This window comes from Delphinus delphis, chromosome 8 (assembly GCF_949987515.2).
Source record: "Delphinus delphis chromosome 8, mDelDel1.2, whole genome shotgun sequence".
In the NCBI taxonomy this organism is placed as follows: Eukaryota; Metazoa; Chordata; class Mammalia; order Artiodactyla; family Delphinidae; genus Delphinus; species Delphinus delphis.
In genome coordinates, this window is record NC_082690.1 from 16,875,036 (window position 1) to 16,900,513 (window position 25,478).

Sequence of the window (25,478 nt, forward strand, 5' to 3'; positions counted from 1 at the left end):
AGGAGAAGGCTGGATAAAAGCAGAGGAAAGGGCGCTGGTGAACTGTCAGGGGACTTGGGGCTGCTGCTTCTTGCCACTCACCAGCTGTGTGACTTTAGACAAAACACTTAGCCTCTCTGAGCCTCCATTTCCTCACTGATACTCTGGGGGCTAAAAGCCCCCAGGCTACCTCCTTAACAGGAGTGAAGCTCCTGATAAAGGATGTTCTGGTGTTCTGTAAACTGCAAAGATCAGCGCACCCCAGCTTATGGGTGGGATCCCCGAGAAGAGGGAAGCTGGAGCGGTAAAGGAGGGGCCGAGTAGGTGCAGAGTTCATAATCCCCATGGCCTAGAACTCCATCCCCAATCCTGGGGGTTGGTCAGAAAGTCTGTGGATGCTCGGGGAAGGGGTGGGGGGGAGTGAGGAAGCAGAGCTGTCTTGTGGTGTTTTAAAAATCTATCAGCCTCTCAAAATTTACATTTTATCAAATTAAAATGTAAATAGCAGCTGGTCCAGGCGGGACCTGGGGGTGACAGGAGCCGGCCTGTGAGTAATTTCACAGACAGAAACCGGTTACATCGGATTCTGACAACTGTCTTGTTTCTGAAATTGATTTCCTCTCCCCTCGGCTTGCTGCCCCAGGAGGGCCCTGGAGCGAGAGGAGGGGGTGAGTCCACTGTGGAGGCTGGTGCCTTTCTCCCCTCTGTGGCTTCAGCCAGTAAAGCCCCATTGGATCCAGGAGGAGGAAATCTGGGAGTTCTGGAGGGCTATAAGGCCGTGGCTTGCAAGCCAGAGGCCCAGCGAGGCTCCTCCCTGCCCTGGAGTGAGTCTGTAGACCAGGGCAGGCTGCCCCAGGGCACTGGGGGAGCCTGCCTTCTTTCCACAAAAACATGCTAAGTCCTGAACAGGGATGCTCCTACCCTGGAGTCTCACAGTCAGAGCCAAGGACACTGCAGTATGACATGTACCATGCCAGGGACACTCGATGCCCAGAGGAGGGGTATCTGCAGTGACATGGGGTGTCAGGGAAGGGCCCTGGGAATCATCAGGAAGCCTCTTTGGGTTCGACCAGAATTTGCCCCAATTTGGCCATGTGCAGTGCCGGCGCTATACCAAGTACCGGGGTTGTAAAGCTTTGAATAAGACTGGCCCAGCTCACCCCAGGGCCTTCCAGATCCCAGGGAAGAGCGCACCCTCCCCACCTAAAGGAGCTGTGTTGGAAGGAGCTATGTACTAAGGGGCAGCTCACCCACTTGGGTCTCCTCGATGCCCTTAAGCCCAGCCCCTCCCTGCTCCCAAGTCCCCAGAGAATCTCTTACTGCACCCCTCTTTTGTAAAAAGAAATTAGGTTTCCCTGGCTGTTAATTGAATTACACTGCAGGAAAGCAGAGAAGTTGTATCTCATTAAAGCCTCCTGTGTCCTACTGGAGCACTGTGTTGCCTTTGCGGCTGCTATTAGCACTTGTCACGCAGAACTCAGCCCTGTGCATACGGTCCCCGCCCCCTCCCTGGCTCTCCTGCCTGTCCCCCTAAAGCTGCAGTCCCTGACACCTGCCCTAGGAGAGGCCGGCTGAGGCCGCCCACCATAGAGAAGCCACAGCGTTTTGCTGACAACCAAATTCCATTTCCCAAAGCCAGATTCTTCGTGCATGCATGGCAGACAGACAGACAGCCAGAGGTGGCCAGCCCCTACAGTAGGACAGGCTTAAAGAGGGAAAAACTGCCTTCTTACTACCGTAAGACTTACTTCTCATGGCTGTTTTGGGGGAAGGCCAGTAAGTAATGAACCAAGAGGCCAAGGCATCCAGCAGACTGCCTGCTCCATCAGGGGCATTGTGGGCACAGGAAGGCCATGGCGCTTGGTCAAGAAATACATCAGGACCCAGGCTTTGGAGCGGCGGAATAATAACAGTACCTACCCACATGACTTAATTCATGTAAAGTACTAGAATACTGCCAGCACATGGTACATGGGAAGTTCCCAGTAAAAGGTAACCATAAAAGTGTGTGTGTGTGTGTGTGTGTGTGTGTGCGCGTGCGCATCTGTGCTCCTGTGGGTGACTGCACACGAGCATCTCTCTAGGGAATTCCTGGGGTCTGCCTTCACCCAGGAAGTGCTCTGGAGCACAGCCAGGTCTCGGAGCAGTGAGGATTCAACTGTGTTTACCCCTGTGATTCAGTGAAGCAGAGTGACTTTGTGGTCCAGAGCAAGAAGCAAGAGAGAGATGGAGGGACGAGGAGAGCAGATAGGGCGGGCACCTGCTGCCCCGGGCTCCTCTCTATTAGGGGGCTGCAGCAGCCAGGAGGGCGGAGGCCCCTGGTCTGTGGGCTCAGGAGGGCACCCAGGCCCTTGGAGGCCTGGACAGGGTCTGGGGGAGGGGCACAGTGACAGAGTCCCCTGTTCTGGCATTGACAGGCAGACTGCGTAGGGCAGGAAGAAAAGAGGAAGCAGGTCCTCTGATTCTTGCCCAGGATGAGGGGCTGAAGACCGCTATACGCAAGAAGAGTATGATCACAGAATCCTCCCATAACAATGAGCCGGATTCTCAGACCATCTTTCCTCTCTCCTGAGACCCGGACACCCGCAGGGGCCCAAAGACATGGAATCTTCTCTGCGCTGCCCTGGAATCTTCTCCACGCTGCCCAGGTGGTCTAGTATGGGGAGCTCCCTGCCTCCGCGGCAGCCCTTTCCCTAAACAGCCAAAACTACTGGAAAATTCCTTCTGAAGCCAAACAGGAGGTCTGCCTTCCCCCTTTTGAAGAGCTGTTGTGCCATGTCCCACCCAACTCCCTGTAAGTTACACGCTCCCAGTTTCCAGCCACTCTTCAAATGGCATGGCTTGAAGTCTGTCCATCTTCCTGGTCGCACTCCAGCTTGTCAATGTCCTCCATCAAGTAGAGAGCCCAGACGAGACATGATGTTTCACGAGTAATTTAGAGCTTGTCATTCTATGTTCTGAAGACCTGGGCGCTAGTCCTCCTGGCATCAGTTCACCTTCCACCATTAGTGTTAGAGCTTCATACGTTATGTATCGCCTCTCCCATCTGTCCACTTTCAAGAAGTGTTGCTGTTTATTAGTATGACTGGGGCAAATCACTTCCCTGAGTGGCCTCAGTTTCTTCATTTGTAAAACGAAGGGTCTGTGTAGATGATCTATACCTGTGCCCTTCAATAGAAACAAAATGCAAGCCTCCTATGTAATTTAAAATCTTCTAGTTGTCACATGTTCAAAAAAGAAACAGGTGAGATTCACTGTGATAGTATATTTTATGTAACCCAATATATCTAAACTATTAACATGTAATCACCATAAAATTATTAAGGAGGTACTTTACATTTTTCTTGCTGTGTTTTTGAAATCCAGTGTGTACTTTACAGTCACAGCACATCTCAGTTTGGACCGGCCACCTTTCTAGTGGCCAATAGCTGCGTATGGCTAGTAGCGACTATGCTGAACGTTACGTGGGCTGTGCAACTCTAGGACTCTGCGATTCTGTAAAATAGATGGCAAGTAACATCTTAAGGTGTGCGTGTGTTTATCTGATGCTTTTCTTGGAACAGGAGAGGAGCGTGAGACGCTTGGGGTGGGAATAGTACCCATGATGAGCCTGAGGCTCGGAGAAGTCAAGTAGCCCGTATTAAAGACCACATAGCTGGGTAGAAACACGTCCGTCTGGCCCCCAAGCTCTTCAAGCTGGGTGGGGTCCACAGAAGCAGTATCTTCTTCTTCACAGAGGAGCTCCCCTGAACCTGCCCTGAGCCGCGGGGCTGTGAGGAGAACATCGGGTTCTGCTGCATGCTGTTTGCTGCCACAACAATGGTGAAGAGAGCCCACCCCCTGGCCCCAGGTGTGGTTAATACTCAGGGCTGAAGGACCAAGTGGGTTCTTGAGGCCCTGTGGCCTCTGGTTGCCCCTGTGTCTGTCTCTTTGAACAAACCTGATTGGGAAGACCCTGTGAGGTGGGACTGGCGTGTATGAATACACAGGTTGTGCACTGCTCAAAGTTACATAGCCTAAGGGGCAAGTAAAGTCTGGAACCCAGTCCCTGCTCCACTGGCCAAGCTGCGGCTCCCGGCACCATGTTGCATCCAGCCAGAGGGGTGCCTTTATAATTCACACACAGGCCCTGGACAGGCTGGTACAGCCCTACCTGGAGAGCAAAACAGGGATGAGCTGCCAGTTTCTCACTCCGGTGCAGAGTCTTGAGGTCCTCCTACCAAAAATGAAGACTCATCATTTCCCCTTCCTTCTTTGGACCCGTGACCTACGCTGAGGCTTGACCCTGCCCCCATCCCCCTTCACACGCGCGTGCACGCTCACGCACGTGCACACACACCCCCCTCAGCATGAACACCCCCGTCTCGTCTGTGGCTTCAGCGGCAGCCTCTTGAGAGCTAGGCCTCCGCTTCCCCAGGAAGGCCTCAGGACTCAGGCCAAGCAAGGGCGCAGGCCCCAGTCTCTGACCATTCACTTTGCGGGGAGCAGAAACAGCTCATGCGCCCCTCCCGCCACATCCCGGCATTTCAATCCTCCAGGAAAAATGGAGGCTTCTGCAATGCGAGGCCCGACTTGTTGATGTAAAATCTTACTCTATATTCCACCCAGGTTTATACGAGTGAATTATGCAAATCTTTGATAGAAAAATATTCCTCCGCACATCCTTGCGAGTGTAAAACCTTAGTCAATAATTCATACTCGCATGTCTCTGACTGCAGGCTTTTTCTTCATTATAACTTGCACCTTGTTATTTGTGTTCCACGTTTTATTGTATACTGGCGTGATGCCGTGCATTATAAAATTCATCTGCTTCATTATATGATGAGCCGGGGCTGGGGACTGTGCTGAGATGCTGGTGCAGGGGCCAGGGACCAGAGCTGCCCTCAGGATCCAGTCCCACATGACAGAAGGCAGAGGAGGTGGCTGGCTGCATGGTGACTTCAGGGAATGACAGAAAGCACCCTTCATCCCCCAGACCTGTTCCAGATGTCCCCTCACCCGCTGACTGGCATCTCAGGTCACACTATTACAGCTCCATGCCTTCCTTCCTTTCTCCAAAGGCTTATTTGTCCTTAGAAGTCAGAGGACCCTGGAGACTTTGCTGGGAAGAGTGTTGTCTGAGTAGGTGTTTAAAACTGGAGGGGAGGGACTTCCCTGGTGGTCCAGTGGTTAGGACTCTGAGCTCTCACTGCAGGGGGCCCGGGTTCAATCCCTGGTCAGGGAACTAAGATGCCGCAAGCCAAGCAGGCAGCCGAAAACAAAACAAAACTGGAGGGGAGAAAAATCCTGAGGATGCTAGGAGGGAAAGAAAGGGGCATCCACAGAAGTGGAGCAGGGATGCGTTGCCCCAGAGGGGAGCCTCCGGGGTGGGGGGGTGTAAAGAGAGAGAAGACAGAGCATCCTCTTGTCGCATGGCCCAAGCAGGCCAGCGAGGGGCTGGCTGTCTACTCTGCAGACCTCAGTGTGAGCAGGGGTCCTTCCCGCAGTGCGGGGGTGGGAAATGCGGTCTGATTATTGCAGTCAGCCACAGCGCCCCCTAATGTGTGTACTCCAGCATGGCTCATGGGCACTCCTCTGGAGACGCGAGCCCTGGGGACCTGTACTCTAAGAGGCAAGGTTTCCCAGGAAAGTGGTGAGGAAATGGCAAGGACAAGGACAGTCCTCCAGCTGCATCAGATCTCTTATCTCTCTGGGATCTGCCCTGCACATCGCTGCCTCTGAGCCTTTGCTCCAGCAGTTTCCACCGCTTAGGGGACCCTTTCTCCCCATGTGTATCCTGCCACGTCAGATGGTGAGCACTTCTCCTAGCACAGTGCTTAGCAATCTTTCCTGGAACTGCTACTGTGTTGTCTGTTCTCGCCACTGCAGCGAAGCTCCCTGAGATTGGGTCTGTCCTGCGCACTGTTGGTTCCAGAACCCAGCATAAGGTCTGGCACCTAATAGGTGCTCCATCAATGCTCGTTGAAAGGCTGGGTGATACCTTCCCTGACACTCCTCCGCCAAAATTAATTTCTCCTGATACCTCCTTGAAAAACTCATCCCATTTTCCTTATTTTCATGTTGCTCGCACAGGTGCCTACCTCCCCCTCCCCTTCCCCCCCCTCCCAGGAGGCAACGACCCCGTCTCCCCCAAGCCTGGCACCATGCCACGTAATGGCATAGGTGCTGGATGCATGTTTGTTAAGTTGATGGGGGGAAAAGGGGACAGGATGTCACTGGCCCGAGACCATCTTTCCCTCTACCCCACCCTCCTCCTGCTGCTGCCCATGGTGCTAAGGCCTGGAGGAGGGTCGGGATTGAGATGCCGCTTGTGAGGGCAGTGGGCGGGCTCTCCTGACGGCCAGCCAGGGCCTTGGTTGTTTCATGACGATTTTCTCAGGTCACTGGTTGGGGGATGGGGGATGGGGGAACCTGTTAGTGGGCTTGAAGGTTCTTAACTACGGTGCTGCTAGCCAGGGTTTTCTGTTGCATTTTGTTTAGAAGAGAGTTTCTCAGCTGTCTGGGAGGGGCCTGCTGCCTAGAAGCAGGGGGTAAGCCAGCTGACCGCTGTGGAGAGAGCTCGAGCCATGGACACAAAGCAGAGGCACCAGGCGTGTAACCCAGGGTCCACAGGCCTCCCCACCAAAGGCGCACGGATCCAATTCAAGGGCTCTGTGAATTGGGGCTGGGGTAAAATGGCATCTTTTTTTTCACTAACTTCTTTTTTCACTAACTTAACTGAAATTTTGTACTTCTTCCATTTTGAACGTAAGCAACAAGCCACAGCAGTAGCAGCACCTGTGACTGTGACCGATAGGTATTTTCATATCGCAGCCCTGGCAGATACCCCAAAATATCATTTGTGCTCATCACTGTTACAAAATCGTTCGAATACAATCCAGCACTAGATCTCATTTCATAAAGAGGAATACAGAGCATATATTATGTGATATACTGTATCAAAAGTTTGCTTTTGAATGTTCATATTGGTATAACCGTACTTCAGCATATCTGGTTTCCTTTGTCATTTTATGTATATTACGTATTTTAAAAGATTCTGAAAAGGGGTCCATGGAATATCAGAACCCCTGGTGAAGAGAGAGGCTGCCCCAGTCGTGGGTGGGCTGGGGAGAAAGGGACAGGCAGTGGGCTTTTCTGTACCCTCCCCCAACCGTTACTAGACCCTCTCGCTGGGCATGAGGTGCTCTGTGGGGAGGGGCAGCGGGGGGCGGGGCCTCGGCGCTGGGCACGTGCTCTCCCCGGGCTGGCCTCCCTCGCCCTCACTGGGACCTCCTGGGCCTCCTCCCCTCCCCAGTCCCGGCCATGATCACCTCCCACCCCAACACCACCATCGCCATCAAGGGCCACGCGAAGGAGCTCAACTGCACGGCGCGGGGAGAGCGGCCCATCATCATCCGCTGGGAGAAGGGGGACACGGTCATCGACCCCGACCGCGTCATGCGGTATGCCATCGCCACCAAGGACAACGGCGACGAAGTGGTCTCCACGCTGAAGGTGAGCACCCACGCCCCAGTCTCAGAAAGTGGGGAGCCCACAGCTATTGCATCTGTATCCAGAGGAGGTGAATGGGGAGTCTGGGAGCCCCTCCTCCACCCCAAAAACTACCTCTCCTTTTCCCTCCTTCATCCACCAACCTCTGCCTTAGAACCTCACTCTATCCCCTTTCTGACAACTCCTGACCTTTAAATGTGTGGAATCCCCAGCCCCTCCCTCCCAGGACACCCTAGCCCCTCCTTCCCTCCCCCCAGGATGCCCTCAGCCCTCTCCCTCCCTCCTGGACCCTCTCAGCCCCTCCCTCTATCCTGGGTCCCCCCCCTCAGCCCCTCCCTCCCTCCTAGACCCTCTCAGCCCCTCCCTCTATCCTGGGTCCCCCCCTCAGCCCCTCCCTCTTTTGGAACTCCTCAGCTGGCCTCCCTGCAGGGACTCTTCCACACTTCCATCCTTTGAACTTTCTGGAAAGAGGAGCCCTTGACAAACCCCTGGTGGATCCTCTCCCAGAAGAAGGTGGCCTTGCTGATCCCTGGCCAGATGGGCCCCCTTCAGCAGACCAGCTCTAAAAGACTCTCCCCGTTCCTCCCTCTCTCCCTGCCGCTGCCCTCTGCCCCTGCTGGCTGCCTCCCAGCTCAAGCCTGCTGACCGTGGGGACTCTGTGTTCTTCAGCTGCCATGCCATCAACTCATACGGGGAGGACCGGGGCTTGATCCAACTCACGGTGCAAGGTACCTCACCTGCCCCACGCCCCCAGCCCCTTCCCCTGGGACCCCGGCGCTCACTGCCAGCTCCCCTCAAGAGCAGGGACACCGCCCACATCTAGCGGAGGCTGACCAGAAACAGCTCTGAGGCAAAGCTCCATCCACCCTCCTTCCTGCCCAGAGTGGGGTGATAGGGTCTTTCCAGGCACGCTGCATACAGCGAGGTTTGCAATGGCTGCGGCCCCTGTGGAGCTTAGCTGCTCCCAGAAGTGGAGGGCCTGGATTTGTGGGCACAGACCCTGCAGGAGGTATGGGAAGGGAAAGCCAAGCTGGGAAAAGTTGGGAGCTCTGCATGGGGGAAAGTAGGAAAGGGGCTAAGGAAGAGAGGGGAGCAGAGCAGGAACCGAGCAGGCCCCCCTCTGCCTCTGAGCCCTGCTGCCGGGCACCCTTCACCCCCTCCTGCCTTGCCTGAACTCCAGGGCTCAGGGCCCTTGGGTGGATCACAGGTGACACGGATCCCCCAGGGCAGATCCCTGGTCCTCTGTAGGGGTCGGCAAGAGGCCAAGCTCTCTGCTGCCATCCTCACTTCTGCCCCCTTCCCCTGCCACCCCCCAGAACCCCCCGACCCCCCAGAGCTGGAGATCCGGGAGGTGAAGGCCCGGAGCATGAACCTGCGCTGGACCCAGCGATTTGACGGGAACAGCATCATCACGGGCTTTGACATTGAATACAAGAACAAATCAGGTGGGTGAGGGCTGGGCCTGCTGTGACCCCTTGCACCATGTGCCGGGACGGTGCCCCTCTGTGGGACAGCCCCTGGGTGTCAGGGCTGCCCATCTAAGGCAGACACACAAGCCCCTGTGTCTTCCAAAGGGAGGAACACTGGTCACTGGTTAGGAACCCTGGGGGCAAACAGGGGGACCCTCAGTTGATGGGGAGGGGGTGTCAGCCCCTTTTTCCCAGGACTGTCCCTGGGCAGGTCCATAGGGTGGTTTGATTTAAAGCAACTTAAAGGCCCTGAGCCAGGGGGCTATGGGCTGTATCTGTGGGGTCAGAGACAGCACAGTTTCACTGGGTCATCTAGGCACTCCTGATTTGGGATGATGGGGGTGCTTGGGAGTCAGAGAGCTGGTCCTTGCCAAGAATGAGTCACTGGGGGATGGGAGTCCCTGGAAAAGCATAGATCTAAGTTTCCTCCTCCAAGAAGCCCTCCCAGATCCCTCCCTTGGGACCCTAGCTAGCTCCTGAGGCTGCCCGCCACTGTGAAGCCATGTAGAGCAGAGTGAACAATGGGCCCCTAGATCTCTGGGGAAACAAGGGACCCACAGTCATGTGGCAAGAATGGCAAGGAGGGGACAAGAAGCCTGGACAAGAGGCCAAGCCAAAAAAGAGCAATTATGTTTGTATCTGTGTGACTCTCTCCAGAAGGTACAGCAACAGGGGGCTGCCCCCTCACTCCCAGCACAGGAGTGAGGGAACGAGAAGCATGCTCCTCCTCTTGGGTTCTTTCATACCTTCGGAATTCAAGACCATAAGCCCAGAAACGCTTTTCAAAATAATCTTAAAATAAAACACAGAAAGAGAGTCTGGAAAACTCAAGCCGCCCCAGCCCGCTTCTCCCACCAACTCCAACTCATCTTCCAGGTCTTAGCGTAGATTCAAGGTTTTGTTTCCTCAGAAGCTTTCCAGACCCTTCCTCCCTTCCTTAGCATAGCACATGGTCATTGGCCAGCTGGCTGTCCACTCCCCTAGAGCAGCAGCCCCTGGCATGGCGTCCACAGCAGATCTCTGAGCTGTATTCGCCTCTTGAGAAGCCACCGTGTCCGGGGCCCTGGGTTCGTCATCCTTGATACAGGTTTCGGCAAGGAGGGGCCCTGCCCTCAGAAGCCTACAGTTCAGTTGGGGAGAAAAGTCAGCTCACAGCCAGCGCCCCTGGGAGGTCGCTCTCAGTGCAGGAGGCGGGCCGTAGAGAGGAGGAGGGGCTGTGCCCACAGGGGTCGTCAGGGAAGCATCTCTCCGGTCCCTGTAGACGCTCCACTGAGCTGGGAGAAGATGGAACGCTAACAGGCCTAGATTCAGGGAGATGGGAACGGCCAGGCCCCAGCAAGATGCAGTGCTCTCCAGGGAGCAGCACGTCTAGCAGAGGGTTCACAGACCCAGTTCCTGGTCAACAAGACTAAAATGTGCTCTGGGCTCCGGGTTGGGGGAGCGGGGGCGGCTCTGGGCTGAGCTTTTTCTTCCTTGGGGAAGGTCATTGAGAGCTACTAGCAATGCGTGAGGTCCCAGAGAGAGACTTGGCATGGCACCTTGAAAAGGGTCATCAGGTGTCAACAGGAAGGAGAGGCGTCCAGAAGCTGAGTGAGCAGGGTGCCGCAGCCCTGCATCTGGGACAGGTGATGAGCAGTGGCAGGGCCTCAGTGGAGGCAGAGGCTGCGGGGAGGAGAGGAAGCCCACTGTGTTCATCTCACACCTCGAGGCTTCCCGAGTCTGGGCACAAGCTCCCCAGGAGCCAGAAAGATGGGCCAGCATCTCCCTGCCTGGATGATGTGGCCTGTCGGGGGTGGGGAGTGGATGCCTGGGCTGTCACTCGGGCCTCTCCCCTATTGCTCCTTTTGACTGCCCCCCTGCCCTCCTCCCCCATGCTGCCCCGTTGCCCAGCCGGCCCCCTCCACTGGCCACCCTCCAATGTGTGGAAACCTTTCCTGGGGCACTGCTCAGCAGGGCGAAGCTGAGAACATCACACATCTGGAGAGCGGTGCAGAAGGAGAGGTGGGCAGGGAAGATGCTATTTTCAGAGCTCATCCACATCTTCCCCCCACCCCCTCTGGCTCTCCTGAAAGATGAGGAATGGCCATACCCCACCCCAGAGCCAGGATGGATGGCAAGGTAGAGAGGTGGGTAATGAAAACTCAACCTCAGACTCTCCCATCCACAAGGGTTTTGCACCTGTAAAAAAAAAAAAAAAAAAAAGCAAAATAAATCACAGGATCGAGAGCACAGAGAAGCTGGCTGGTCCTTTCTCCTGCCTTTAGGTAGGACTACTCCAGGCCACCCCACTCAGACGGGCACTATCCTGGCACTTAGGAAAAGGAATCCCATGGGAACTGCAGTGAATTACCATTGGAGTCAGGCAGAGGCTGTGAACATAGCACAGCTTCCTTGTCTGTGAGGGGGAGACAGTAATGCCTACCTTGTGGGATTGCTTGGAGGAATAAAGAGAAAGCATCTAGCATGGGGCTGTAGTCAACCTTTAAAAGATGTAAGTTCCTCTCCTTCTAACTCAGATACTTCATGCGGCAATTTACAGTCCTATGGGACTTGCAGGCTGAAATATGTGTCTGTCAGTCAGCAACATGTACTGAGTGCCAATAATAATCTTGCAGAATCATGCACCCGCCATGTGGTAGGGAAAGAGGAAGAACAAGGAGACAGAGTGTTGCCCTTGGAGCTTACAATGCAGTTGGAGTGAGAATAAACACTGTGTACACACGCTCGCATGCACATACATACACACACACACACACGAAGGCACTTCCAGGACCATTACAAAGCATTATCCAATCACGTGTAATACACCACAAACTGAATTACATGAGAACTGTAAAAGGTATCCTAGGGAACGGATGGATGACCCAAAGGAGGGAGGGGCGTGTGTGTGTGTGTGTGTGTGTGTGTGTGTGTGTGTGTGTGTGTGTGTGTGTAAGTAGATCTTCTGCCTGCAGGTGGAATAGTAGAACAAGAACAATTCTCAAAGCAGAAGACTTGGGTTGACCAAGTGTCAGGGCTGTATGATGTTTAGCAAGCAACTTAAGGTCTTTGGGCATCTCTACCTATCAGTGGAGACAATAACACGTAATCCAAGGTGGCTGTAGGGATTACGTGAATGTGATGGCTTATGTGCATGTGCCTAGCACAGAGCCTGACACAGAATAACTCTCCATGGGTCCCCATCCTGTGCCCCACTCTCCCTTCCCCTCTTCCTCTTGCCCCAGAACACACCCATCCTGGGTCTGGACCATCTGCGCCTGACCCCCTTCTGTGTTACAACTGTGCCTTGCCAGGTTTTCTGCCATGTTGCTCATCATGCTAATTTTCCAAGGGAAATTACCAAGTCTGCCCTTTCTAAGCCATCCCGCTCACGCTGACTTCTCCTGGCCCCAGGCAGCAGAGTAATAATACATGAATGCTGAATGATAAATAGCACCGTCCACACAAATTTATCAGATGGCGCCGTGCAGATTTAAACATGCAGACACCACATTTCACCCCTGTTTTCCAAGCAAGGAGCAGGGATGGGTTCTTTGAGGATGGCCCTCCAAGCCCAGAAGGCAGCCTCGTGGTGCGCGCCGTCAGCCACCATGGGGTAAGCCAGCCCGGTGTGGCGTGGCGTTCTGTGTGAGCTGGGGTGCGGCTGTGAGAGGGTCTGGTGTTGGGATGTGGTGAGTGGTGGTAGTGACCCAGGAAACCTTTTCTCGGTGCTGCGGAGATTGCCGTGGTGGGCTCAGAGCTGTGATGCAAGGAGGAAATCAGAGATGCAGAATGGATCTGTTTCCCAAGCACAGGCAGCTAAATGCTCCAGACGTGACTTTCGTCCAAACTGCTCCCCCTTCTCCAGTGAATGTGTCCCCTGAAACACCAAAGGCCCCAGGTCCCCTCCCAGCAAGCAGCCCACAGAGTGGAAGGCACTGACATCTCCCCAGCCTCTTCCTTAGTTTTTAAGAAGAATATTTTGCATCATAAACCCTTTGATGAAGAAAGGGAGAGAGAGCCCTTAATGAAATATGTTAATCTGGGTAAGCCAGGCTTATATGAAAGGGAATATTAAAAGAGACAATGTTCACCAAAGCCAGCTCAGTACTCTGAGAGCTGAAAAGGAAAGGGAAGAAAATAGGGCCCCTGATTTCAGCTATTCAGGTCAGAGAGATGGCAGTGATCAAGTATGGAAAATCAGCTAGAGACCTCCAGATTTGACTCTGATGCGTTAGCCTGCAGGCGCTATGGGGAGAGAGCCATTCTGTGGCAACATCAAAGATGATTTGGGAACACAAGGGCAAATCCACCTGGAAATGACTGGCAAAAGCAGAACAAAAAGAGGCCACTCTCTGGGGCATCCCCCCCCCAACCTTCCTGTGACTGACAGTTGAAGGAGGCAAGGGAGGGAAAGGCAAAGGGTATTTCTTGTGACTACAAAATGCAGAGGAACTGCAAGTCCAAAGTCCAGGACAACGAAGTGGCTCTGATCTAAAACCAACAGTGGGTTTTAAGTGCCCAACGCGTGCCAAGTGGGCAAGATGGGCAAAGTTTTAGACATGGTTCCTGCCTTCAGGGAGCTTATCTGTGTGTAGATGGAAATAGAAGCCACTGGTGGGAAAAGTGTATGGAGTGAGAGGAGAGCCTAGAATGGAGCCTTGAGGAACTCGAACCGTTAATGGTAAGGTAAAAAAGATGCACCTGCAAAGTGAAGAGATGACCCAAGAGAATAGGAAAAGCTAGAGAGTGTTTTAATAGGAAACCCAAGAGAAAAGTGTTTCGGGAAGGGAGAGGTCTAAGCGTTGAACACACCTGAAAGGCCAAGTGAGAAATCGGCCTTGATGACGTGAGCATCACCTATACAGTGGAGATATGGTGCTGATGTCATTGGAAGGAGGGAAGAGTCAATCGTGTCCATCACTGCACCTGGCACATCACAGGTGCTTGATAAATATTAGCACCTCTTTTCTTTAGCCCCTCTGTTTTCAGACACATCATGTGGTCTCCTTCCTCTGCCGCACTCATCAAAAATGAATGCACTGACTCGTGATCACTCTCCCTCTCCTATAAACGCAGGCAAATCATATATGATGTGTGAGCTGGCACCAGCTCCCAGAATGCCGCAGAGAGAAGTGAACACCTGCCTCCGCACGCTAGCCCATTTCCTCCCAAACCAAAGCAGTACCCACGGCAGTAGGAGCCTGCATATTTGCAATTCTGGCTTAACCTGCCAGCCAGAGTGACTCTTGGGCAGTTGGGGTGTTTTAAATGACAAGGAGAAAATACTGTTTTTCTGAGCATCCACTGTCTGCCATTTGTGACTTTGGCTCATGAAACCAAAGAATTAAATGCAAAACTGCAGATGGGGAGCTGGGCCAGTGCCCTTCACAGATGCCAAGCCTGTGTAGCTAAAAGTGGTGTTTTGAAAAACGTCAAGACCTCAATTAACCAGAACCTGGGGGGATGGGATAGTCTTTTCGAGTGAACCAATTCTCCTAATTTACCAGGCATTAGCTAAAAAAAAGTCTTCCTAAAATTTGTTCTAGAATGTGCTAGCCTCCCTCCCTGATTTACGGGTCAAACTGTAGTGAATACAGTTTAATCTTGTCTACTGAGAATTTTCAGGATCCTCTACTGTGGATTTAAAAGACATGGAAAATTAGACTGAACAGTCACATCAGGATGCGCCCTGGGAAGATTTCTAAGCCCCACTATCAGCTAGTTTCCTTGTGCTTTGCCTTTTTGTTTCTTTTCAAAGCAAAGTGCCAATAACGTAATCTGGTTATGAATTCTGCGTGTGGAAGGTCCTAGGCTGAGGCATTGCTGTGACTGCAACCCCTTCCATGTCTGTCTGGGATCCCCTGGTAGGTGCACAGCACAAATACATTGAATGCATGACTGGATTCCTCTGGAGGTGCAGAGTGTTTACTGTCACAGTATCCCTGAGTGGTATTTATCTGGTATTTTTCACATTCTACAGTTTTGCTAAACATTAGCCCTGGAATGGGCTGTCAGCCCCCCTGGATGAATCGGGAACATGCTCATCCCTTTGTTGGCTTCTGACTGTAAAGACTCAGAGACCATTCTCTTGCTGGTGAGAGAGAGGGTAGGGTTTGCCTAGGGACTCTGGCACGTGGTTTGTCCCCCCTGACAGCCCAAGAAACAGTCAAGACCACCACCACACAAATGCACAGGGAAAGGCAATACAGAAGCACACATAGGAGGAGAAAGGGGTATAAGACTTGGCGTCCCCCTTTGCACTGGGATCATGTGTTGAGGGGGTGTCTCACAGTTATAACAGGTCTCTGATGTGGTCTGAGAAACCAGGAACAAGGGCACTGGCCAATCAGACCCTCAGGAATAGCAAGCAAACGGTGATCTTGGAAGGGACCATAGGAGACATCTGACCCCCATCTGAGGTTTGAGTTCACCAGGCGGCCCAGGGAAGAGAAGGGTTAAGCTCCCTGAGTTTCCAAGCAGTGCATATGCTGCTCCCATCCTCAGGCATCCCTTGGCCACTTGAGCTTAATGGAACAGAACCCTTTGGTCCTCTGTGAAGTTGTGAAGGCTCTCTTGCTTCAGTCTCTGTGAACTAGACCTCTTCTGGGCATCTAAGTTGACGTTGGGATGTGCTGCTGCTTGAGGCTGGAGAGGGGTCCTGGAGTTTGCCTGGCTGTGGTTAGAAATGGGTGTCCTCTGTCCAGATTCCTGGGACTTCAAGCAGTCCACACGCAACATCTCCCCGACCATCAACCAGGCCAACATCGTGGACTTGCACCCGGCATCCGTGTACAGCATCCGCATGTATTCCTTCAACAAGATTGGCCGCAGCGAGCCGAGCAAGGAGCTCACCATCAGCACTGAGGAGGCCGGTGAGCATCTCGCCCAGCCACCCCTGCGCCTGGGCTCGGGACATCCGGGGCCACACCCACCCTGTCCACTGGCAGTGGGCTTGCAGTTAGAAGAGGAGAAGGGGGAGATTCCGAGGTGTTTGTGTCTGCCTCTGAATCATTGGAGGTTCTTCCGTCTGACCTTTTCCAGATGGGGTTCTCGATGCAATGCTTTCGGGAGCTGTCCATGGTCCTGCCCCCACTCACCTGGCCGCAGCCTGTCTGGAAAGGACAGATATGCTAGATCTGCAAAGGATGGGGGTGCTAGTGCCCTGGATTATCTCCTGCGATTTTTGTCATGAAGTTTTCCTGAAAGTTTAAACAAGATTTTCCTTGCTGTATTTTCTCTTACCTGTCATTGCAAAAGATAAATTAATACAAAAAAGTACATATAACATACATGTTCAGTTTTACAAATAATCATAAAGGAAAACTAGTATAACCAACACTCGTTACCACTTACCAGAGGTCCTCCATATGCCCTTTCTCAATTATAACCTCTCCCCCTGAAGTAACCAGTATCCCAACTTCCTTTCTTTCCTTTTTTGTACTGTCACCACAATGCATGTACACATAACCCATGCAGTTCAGTTTTGCCTGTTTTCTAATAGAATATATGCATGACATCATACTTCATATATTCTCTCTGTCTTCCTTGTTTTGATCAATATTCTTTTTGTGAGCTTCATGTCATCAGTACAGCTGTATCATTTGTGTATTTTCATTCCCCCCCCCCAAGGGATATAAGCAGTCGTAGAATTACAGTCATCAGATGGACAAACTTCTACCTTTAACCAAAAAAATGCCAAAATGTTTTCCAAAGTTTTGTACCAACTTGCTCTCACATGATCAGTGTACAAGAGCTCCTGCCACTTCATATCTTTGTCTGAACTTTGTACTATCAAACTTTTAAAAAATACTTGCCAGCCTGTTGGATGTGGAGCAGTATTTCATAGTCATTGTTTGCTACATTTTCAGCAAGTTATGGAGAATGAAGGGGAAATATAAACCCTATGATCATTTCAGAAGGACTCAAACAAAGGTTCTCTGCTTCTGTAGACGAGCTGTTCCTTTCTCCCCAGCAGTCCTCCAGCTCAAGCATGGGAGTAAGAACATAGGACTCTTTTCTTCCAAGACTTGACTCATAATGTTATTTCTCCCCACCACCCCCCAGCTCCTGATGGGCCCCCCATGGATGTAACCTTGCAGCCAGTGACCTCACAGAGCATCCAGGTGACCTGGAAGGTAAGTAAATTCAAAGACAATTTCCTCTGAAATACCTCCTTTCTTCCCCTCTCAATCTACAAATGAAACCCCAACAGACTAGCTAGTCTCTGGTCTCTTACAGTGCCCAACCCTGTTTATTGCTAAATCCATGAGGTTGGAGGGGTGGAAAGAGAGGAGGATAAAGAGGCCGGTTCCCTCACCAATCCCCACTCCCTTCTCCACCCTGACTGTCTTATGGACGCCCATGCCTAGGGTGGGATGAAGAATTTGTCAGTGCCAAGGAGGGAAGATGGTTCTTCCACCATGCTGGTCTGTCCTACACACCCCACATGTTGTAAAAAGTCTGGAGTTAGAATTGATTATGTGTAAATTTCAAAGGGGCCCTGTGGATTATGGGAGATGAAACGACAGAGTCTCACCCTCATCTTGGCCCTGTGGCTAGAGCTGGGAGGTAGGGTGAAGCCACCCCCTATATTCTCATGGTAAAGCGTTGAACAGGGAGCTTGGTCTTTTCAGGTCTTGATTTCCTCCTCTATAAAATCAGGATTAAAAAATGACTGCCCTCCCCAGCTCTGGGGGAGGGGATCTGCAGAGAAAACAAACCAGTAGGTGCTGCAGCCGTTTCTAAGAGGAAGAAACTTGTAAATCTAGAGGGTATCTGAAGACTGTCACTGAGGGGAAATCTTCGAGGCAATTCCACAGCTGGGCAGGGAAACAGATCAGAATAACCTTGAGCAGGACCAAGAAATGCTTTCCTGGGTAACTCTGGCCTCACTGCTACATCCCTGCCGTGGGCACAGAAGGGCTGCCCATCCTTGATGTCTTCCTGTTGCACCGCATTTTCCAGTGCTTGAGTATTTTCTTGCACTAATTTATCTGACCCTCTATTCCTGTGGAGTGGACAGAAGAGGTATTTTTATCCCCATCCATCAGAGGAGGCCACGGTATAGAGATGCAAGGTGACTTCCATGGTCATTCAAGTTGTGACAGGTGCAGAACTTCAGTGCACAGAGTCTGGAGCCCCTGCGCAGTCTCCCCACCAGAGCCCAGCGCATGGAGATCAGGAACAGAGAGTTTTCTGAGTCCCATCCATGTCCTTCTTCTTGGATCTCTCCCATCTCAACAGTGGGGCTTGGGTTGGGGGGCTGCCTCATCTACATCTGGGATCAAAGTCCAAGGTCATTTTCTGACTTGAACTCCTGGTGGGAAAATTCAGGTGCTTTAGTTCTCCTTCTGGGCCCTTCAAAAAGGTAGACTCAAGAATAGGAGATTCAGAAGGGCCTAGTAATATTTTTCCTAAAAAGACTACATGCCTGGGCATGTACACACACACGGACATACACATACACACACACATACACACACACAAGGCAGCAGAGCCTGGTTCCTTCCCTCCCCAGAGAAATGACCAGGATAAAGGTGGGACAGAGGCTGGGCCGTTGGTCCTCGCCCTCCTAGCAGATAACTCCAGAGCCATGGTTCCCTCCAGGTTCAGATCTGGGTGCCAGGGCCTCTCTCAGAAACTGGGGATGAAACCTGGAGTCTGGTCCCCAAGTCTTGTCTGCATCCTGACTCTGCACCCATTTCCTAAGAATATTCCAAGGAAGCCTGGAGGTGGGGCAGGGCTGAATAAGTATGTAAACCACTGAGACATTTGGCTACAAAGCTCCGACCTGGAGGTTGATAAAAATTTAGAATCAGATTTATTTCTCCAAAGTCTCATAATGAAAACTAAAATTGATTAGAAAGTTAGAACTTCAGAATGAACGAGCCCGTCAATAAATTTGGGGCTGACTTCTCAGGGGATTTTTTTTTTTAACACCAAGAAACAGATTAATGAAAAATAAAGATTCACTTGAAAGATAAGTCACTTCATTTCAAGACTCTTTCCACGAGATGGATCACCACTGCTTTATGACATAAATTTGCAATCAGCCCTATTGATTTCTTAATGCTTCAGAGAAATATTGTTAAGATTGATTTAAATCCTGAGTGTGCCTGTTTGGGGGGAGGTGGGGCAGTATGGGGAGAGGGGAGAGAGAGGGAGGGAGGGAAGAAGGGAGAGAGGGAACATGTGTCAAGATTTATAACAATATGTGAATATCTATATGTATGTAGCAGGGTATGCCTGGATGCCTATCCAAGGCCTCTGCCAGTATATTTTGATGTGAATGGAGGTGACGTGGTACTGTGTATAACACACATATACAGGTGTATATCATGGTGTAGGCGGCTCTGCGTATGTAGGCGTATGTGTCATTCTGTACTGATGTATATATCAGTGTGTTTCGATACGGACGTGGGTATGTAATAGGAGAGTATATGTCAGGGCGAAAACAAGGGCACCTTGCAGATATATTTGTGTCTATAATAGATGTCTGTCTGAATGTGTGAGTGTATAGATACGAACCCAAATTCAGAAATTTGCCCCCTTGCAAACTAGCAAACAGGACTGCCCAAGTACAGAGAGGAACGTTATTCAGGCATTAACAAAAAGTCAAGTGAATTTAATACACACACACCTAGTTAATGAGTTCAAAACAATTACGTTAAATTAAAAACTTCATTTTATTGCATTAACAGTGAGCTTAAAAATGCAGTTCATTTTAAACATTCATTGAATTTTAAAAAACGGGCTGTTTTACTAACTTAATTGTTGTACTATTAAGTACTATTAATAATATTAAGTACTATTAAATAATAATATTAAGTACTATTAAATAGTAGTACTATTAAAATAATTATTATTATTTAAAATAATTAAAATAATATTGTACTACTTTTTAGTACAATAAAACGTGGGCTTTTAAATTCACTGCATTGTCTTTAAAGCCCTGATTCAAGCTGTTTTTATATGCCCTGGGGTGTGTGCTCTCTCTCAGTATGTAGACGGGCAGACCCCACATTAAAAGAGCCAGTTTCTATTCGTGGGTCTAAATGTTTCTGGCCACGGGTAGGTGTGGACTGGGATGTTTGCTTTGATGGGTCTGGATGTGAAGGGATATTGGGATCCAGCGTGTGTGTGTGTGTGTGTGTGAGATCGTGTATGAGAATGTCTGTGTTGGTGAGTGTTTACCTGTTGATGCGTTCTCTCTCAGAACACCTGTGTGTATGGCTGGTTGGGTATCAGGGTTCAAGCTGGGGGTGACCGTATGTTTTCTACCCTCCAGGCTGATGCCAGTGGAGTTTTCTCCCTTTGCCTGGCCAGCTGGGATCAGCCCTTCATTCCAGCTGGCCCAGGCAGAGCTCCGAAGTGCCCCCTTGTCACCGGCCTGTCCTCGCCCATCTCTGTCCCTCCATCCAGGAGCTAGCTTCAGGCCTCAGCTCTCAACACACCCCAGCCATTGGCCAGGATGTCAAGGGCAAACCAGCTCCAACAGGAGCTGGGCCTACACCAGAGTCAAGGACTCTTTTTTTTTTAACTTGTGGTAAAATATACATACCATTGTATTTACATAAAACTGAACATTTTAACCATGTTCATGTGTTAGAAGTCAGTGGCGTTAAGTACATTTACGGTGTTGAGCAACCGTCACCACTGTCCATCTCCAGAACTTTTTCATGATCCCAAACAGAAACTCTGTGCCCATTAGACGTTAACTCCCCACCCAGCCATCCTCAGCCCCTAGTAACCTCTATTCTACTTTGTGTCTCTAAATTTGCGTGTTCTAGGTACCTCAGAGAAGCATCATACGATATTTGTCCTTTTGTGTCTGGCTTATTTCACTTAACGTATTTTCAAGGTTCATCTATGCTGTAGCATATATCAGAATTGCGTTCCTTTTTAAGGCTGAATAATATTCCATTGCATGTATAGACCACATTCTGTTTATCCATTCATTGATCTGTGCACACTTGGGTTGCTTCCACCTTTTGGCTGTTGTGAAGAATGCAGCTATGCATATGGGTGTGGAAATACCTCTTCAAATCCCTGCTTTCAATTCTTCTGTGTATATACTCAGAAGTGGAATTGCTGGATCATAGGGTAATTCTATGTTTAACTTTTCGAGGAACTGCCAAACCGCTTTCCACAGCGGCTGCACCATTTTACATTCCCACCAGCAACGCCCAGGGGTTCCAGTTTCTCCACATCCTCACCAACAGTTGTGATTTTTCATTTTTTAATAATAGCCATTCTAGTGGGTGTGAAGTGGTATCTTGGGACTCTCTCTCTCTTTTTTTTTTTTTTGCAGTACGCAGGCCTCTCACTGTTGTGGCCTCTCCCGTTGCTGAACACAGGCTCTGGACGCGCAGGCTCAGCGGCCATGGCTCATGGGCTTAGCCGCTCCGCGGCATGTGGGATCTTCCCGGACCGGGGCACGAACCCGTGTCCCCCGCATCAGCAGGCGGACTCTCAACCACTGCGCCACCAGGGAAGCCCGGGACTCTCTCTTTTTATTCAAACTAATTACCTACCTCCCTCTCTATCGGGTTACATTCTGTCTGCTGTTGCATTTCTCCCGAGCCCCTGAACCCATGCCAAATGATATCCCTATTCATTCATTCATTCACCCATTCATTTATTCAATAAATATGTATTGAAGGCCTGTTACATGCCAGGCACCATTCTAGACTCTGAGAACAAAATAGGCAACACTCCTCATCCCCACGGCACTTACATCCCAATGGGGACAGATAGTCAAAGACATAAGTAAACTATATGGAACGTCAGATGACACTACTGCCATGCAGAAAAATAAAACCAGGAAGAAAGGTAAGGAGCACTAAACGGAAGGCAGGGAGCACTCTTACACGAAGAGCTTAAGGAAGGCCTCATTGAGAAGGCGGCGTTTCAGCAAGGACACTGCAATGTTGAGGAGGCGAGCCATGTAGATACCCAAGGAAAGAGTGTTCCCCTGGATGGGAGTGTGCCTGGTGTGAACAGCAGAGAGGTATGTGCAGGAGCATAGGAAGCATGGGGGAGAGGAGACGGGTCCAAGAGGCATGGGGGTGGGGTCAGATCCTGTAGGGTTTTGCAGCCATTGTAAGGACATTGGCCTTGACTCTGGGTGATATGGGAGCCTTTGAAGGCTTGGAAGCAAGGGAGTGACATGATCCGACTTTGGTTTTAAGAGCATCTTCTCAGGGCTTCCCTGGTGGCGCAGTGGTTGAGAGTCCGCCTGCCAATGCAGGGGACACGGGTTCGAGCCCTGGTCCGGGAGGATCCCACATGCCACGGAGCAACTAAGCCCGTGTGCCACAACTACTGAGCCTGCGCTCTGGAGCCTGTGAGCCACAACTACTGAGCCCGCGCACCTAGAGCCCATGCTCCGCAACAAGAGAAGCCACTGCAATGAGAAGCCCGCGCACCGCAACGAAGAGTAGCCCTCACTCGCCACAACTAGAGAAAGCCCACAGGCAGCAACGAAGACCCGATGCAGCCAAAAATAAATAATAAATAAATAATTTATTTTAAAAAAAAAAGAGCATCCTCTAAGAATGTCACTGTGTCTGTCTCCTCCCCACCCCACCCCATACTCACAGGCACCCAAGAAGGAGCTGCAGAACGGCGTCATCCGGGGCTACCAGATCGGCTACAGAGAGAACAGCCCTGGCAGCAATGGGCAGTACAGCATCGTGGAGATGAAGGCCACTGGAGACAGCGAGGTCTACACCCTGGACAACCTCAAGAAGTTCGCCCAATATGGGGTGGTGGTCCAGGCCTTCAATCGGGCTGGCACGGGGCCCTCATCCAGCGAGATCAATGCCACCACCCTGGAGGATGGTGAGGGCACCAGTAGAGGGTAGTGAGCGGGTACAGATCTCAGCTGTGGGCAGAGCCAGGGCTGCCAGGGAGGGCTCGGGGCCCTTCCCTCCTCCTGAGCCCCGTCATGGTCCTGTGGTCCACACAGGCTCCCTGGATCCCTCCATCTCCTCTCACCCATTGGGTCCTCGAGGGATGCTTGGTCCATTTAGCACTCCGGGCCTCTCCATCCATTGGCTGGCTCTCTATCCATCGCTTGCTAATGCTGTGCCCATCGGTCTCTCTATTGATCTGTTGGCCTGTCTGAGCGCCTGTCTGTGCACCTGCCTGACTCTCCGTCCGTGCTTCTCCCTCTACCTTTTCCTCCTTCCTCATTCTGGCCCCTCACCCATCTTTGTCCCCAAGCTCTTTCCTCTGTACTCTGGGTCCTGTTTCTCCTCCCTTACATCCTCCAGGTTGGAAAAAGGGCAGGAGCCACGTTACCTTTGTACTTCTGGGCTGGAATCTGTCCACCATCTGTTTTAGGGACCTGAGATGAGACTGTGGAGGTACGATATCCCAAGGTCCATGGACAGAGGATTTAGGTTCCGATTTTTAAAACTGAATTCTTTGAGGACTGGAGAGCACTCCAACTCTGATGAGTGAATTAAGGGGCCCGGTTTCACGGGGGAGAGAGGGTTAGAAGGCAGCAGGAGCCTGCCTGCTCTCCAAGCACAGAGAAGAGCCAGCTGGTATCTGAGCCTGTGCCAGGAAGGGAGAGGAGATGTGACCCTTGATGCCCCCCAGAGATAGAGCCGGGCTGGTCACAGCCCCACAAAGAGCAGATTAAACAGAGCTTCCTTCTTGATGCTCCAGCCTAAAACCACGATGTGAGATTAAAAACTGTCACTAAGTCTGAGCCTGCCCCCAGCAGAGGGAGGGAACTGACTGCCCCAGTAACATAATGACATCACCCCATGGCCATCAGGATACCCAGCATTCCACCCTCTTGTTAAGCGTTCCATCCTTTTGTTAAGCAATGCCCGCTCCCTGTCTCATTCTCTCTGAAAATGCAGACATCCTTGGGAGGGAGGATGCATCAGGTCAGAAACACCTAAGTGGCTACAAATTGGAATTATCTGGGGAGTTTTAAAAATCCTGATGCTTCATCCCCAGAGATTTCCATTTAGTTGCTCTGGGGCACAAGCAAGGCTTTGAGAGGGAGCAGGTGTCAGTAGCCCCAGAGCACTGGGCCCCTGGGGAAAAGGGAGAACACAGAGAGAGGGAAAGGTGCATAGAATGCACAGAGGTACAGAGAAGCACCTGAGCTACACTGCCTCCAGCTGCCCAACCCCCTCCACCAGCCCGGAGCCTCACCAGCCCCCCATCGTCCCCCTCCCTTTTGTGATGCTGGCCACGGGCCCGGCTGGACTGAGGAAGACCAGCTTGTCGCCTCTTAGTACCATCAGTACCAATCCCAAGCAGTGCTCTGACGCAGTGGTTCTCAGACCTGAGCGCACATCAGAGGGCTGTAAAGAGATTGCTGGGCCCTCCCCCAGGGTTGTGCTTCAGCAGGTCTGAGGTGGGGGCCCAAAACGGGCATTTCTAATAAATTCCCAAGTGATGCCAATGCCATTGGTGTAGGGAGCACCTGTGAGAACCACAGCGTTAACAGCCAGGTCATTACCCATAAAAGGAGCCAAGGCTCGCGGAGGTTAAGAGCCTGCGCAGAATTGCCCGTCTAATGAAGAAGAGTCCAGGTCAAAATCCAGGCCTGACCCTGAATCTCGCCCTCTTTCTACTTCACCCTATTGTTACCCTGTTGCTTGGGGGCAGGGCTGGATGCAAGACCAAGTGATGTGGATGCAGGATGCTCAGGGAAGTCGTGTCCAGGGGGAACAGCTGCCCCAAGACCACCCAGCACACCTGACCAAACACTAAACTCCGTCCACTGGGGCCATCCCAGAAAACAGCCAGGCCAGGCCCACCTTTGGCCTCCATCAGAGCCCCACCTCCCTTGCTTTGGGGGGCTGCAGTGGGGGCTGGGTGCTGGGATTACCAATAGGGAGAGATCAGCACGGGCTGTGGAGTCCTTTTGCAAACAAAGGAGGAGAAGGGGATGAAAGTTTCCAGCAGCATTTGCTCAGCAGTTTTTCATACTTAATTAAGGGCCTCGTTAGCCTGTCAGATCCTGATCGTTTCCTTGCAATATTAGCACTCCTCCTGGGGTATTCAAGGACCCCTGCTTTAGCAATAGTGTCTCTTCCATAATTATATTACCTTCATTTTGTTCGAACGGGCTATCTGTATTAGTTTATGACACTGGGTCCCTAATTACATGGTGCTTATATTTTTACACCTAAGTAATATGAAACAATAATCATTCTCAAAGAGGATCGTTAGGGTGATGTATTATCATTTAAATGCTCATAAAAATTAGAGTTGCCTCTTGTGGGGCAACGGGATCTAATTACCTTCCATCCAGCCTGTGCCTGCTTTCTCCCACTCAGAGCAAAGCAGACGTGGCCTTTCCCTTTGCCCCCAGCTCCTCAGAAGCCAGTGGAAGTACCACCAAAGTTGTCACTCGCCGACGTGGCTCTTTGCGGCCTGGTGTCACCACTGTCTCTCATCATCATCGTGCAGCAGGGCCGCCTGCAGGGGGTGGGACTTAGGTTAAACTCAAAGGTAGATCTCAGATGGAGAGGGTTAATGGCAGGGCAGACCACCCAAGTTGGTCTTAGAGAGTGTTTTCCATCA

General features: G+C 51.4%; 1 protein-coding gene across 1 annotated transcript in view; it reads left to right on the forward strand.

Moving 5' to 3' along the window:
• DSCAML1 (DS cell adhesion molecule like 1) overlaps positions 1–25,478 on the forward strand; it is a 323,356-nt gene that overhangs the window by 265,264 nt on the left and 32,614 nt on the right. Inside the window, exons 10-15 of the mRNA XM_060017885.1 lie at positions 7,274–7,473; positions 8,102–8,198; positions 8,787–8,915; positions 15,626–15,793; positions 16,986–17,056; positions 22,523–22,763. Of these exons, the coding sequence (XP_059873868.1) occupies positions 7,274–7,473; positions 8,102–8,198; positions 8,787–8,915; positions 15,626–15,793; positions 16,986–17,056; positions 22,523–22,763 (906 nt within the window). The remainder of the gene's footprint in view (positions 1–7,273; positions 7,474–8,101; positions 8,199–8,786; positions 8,916–15,625; positions 15,794–16,985; positions 17,057–22,522; positions 22,764–25,478) is intronic.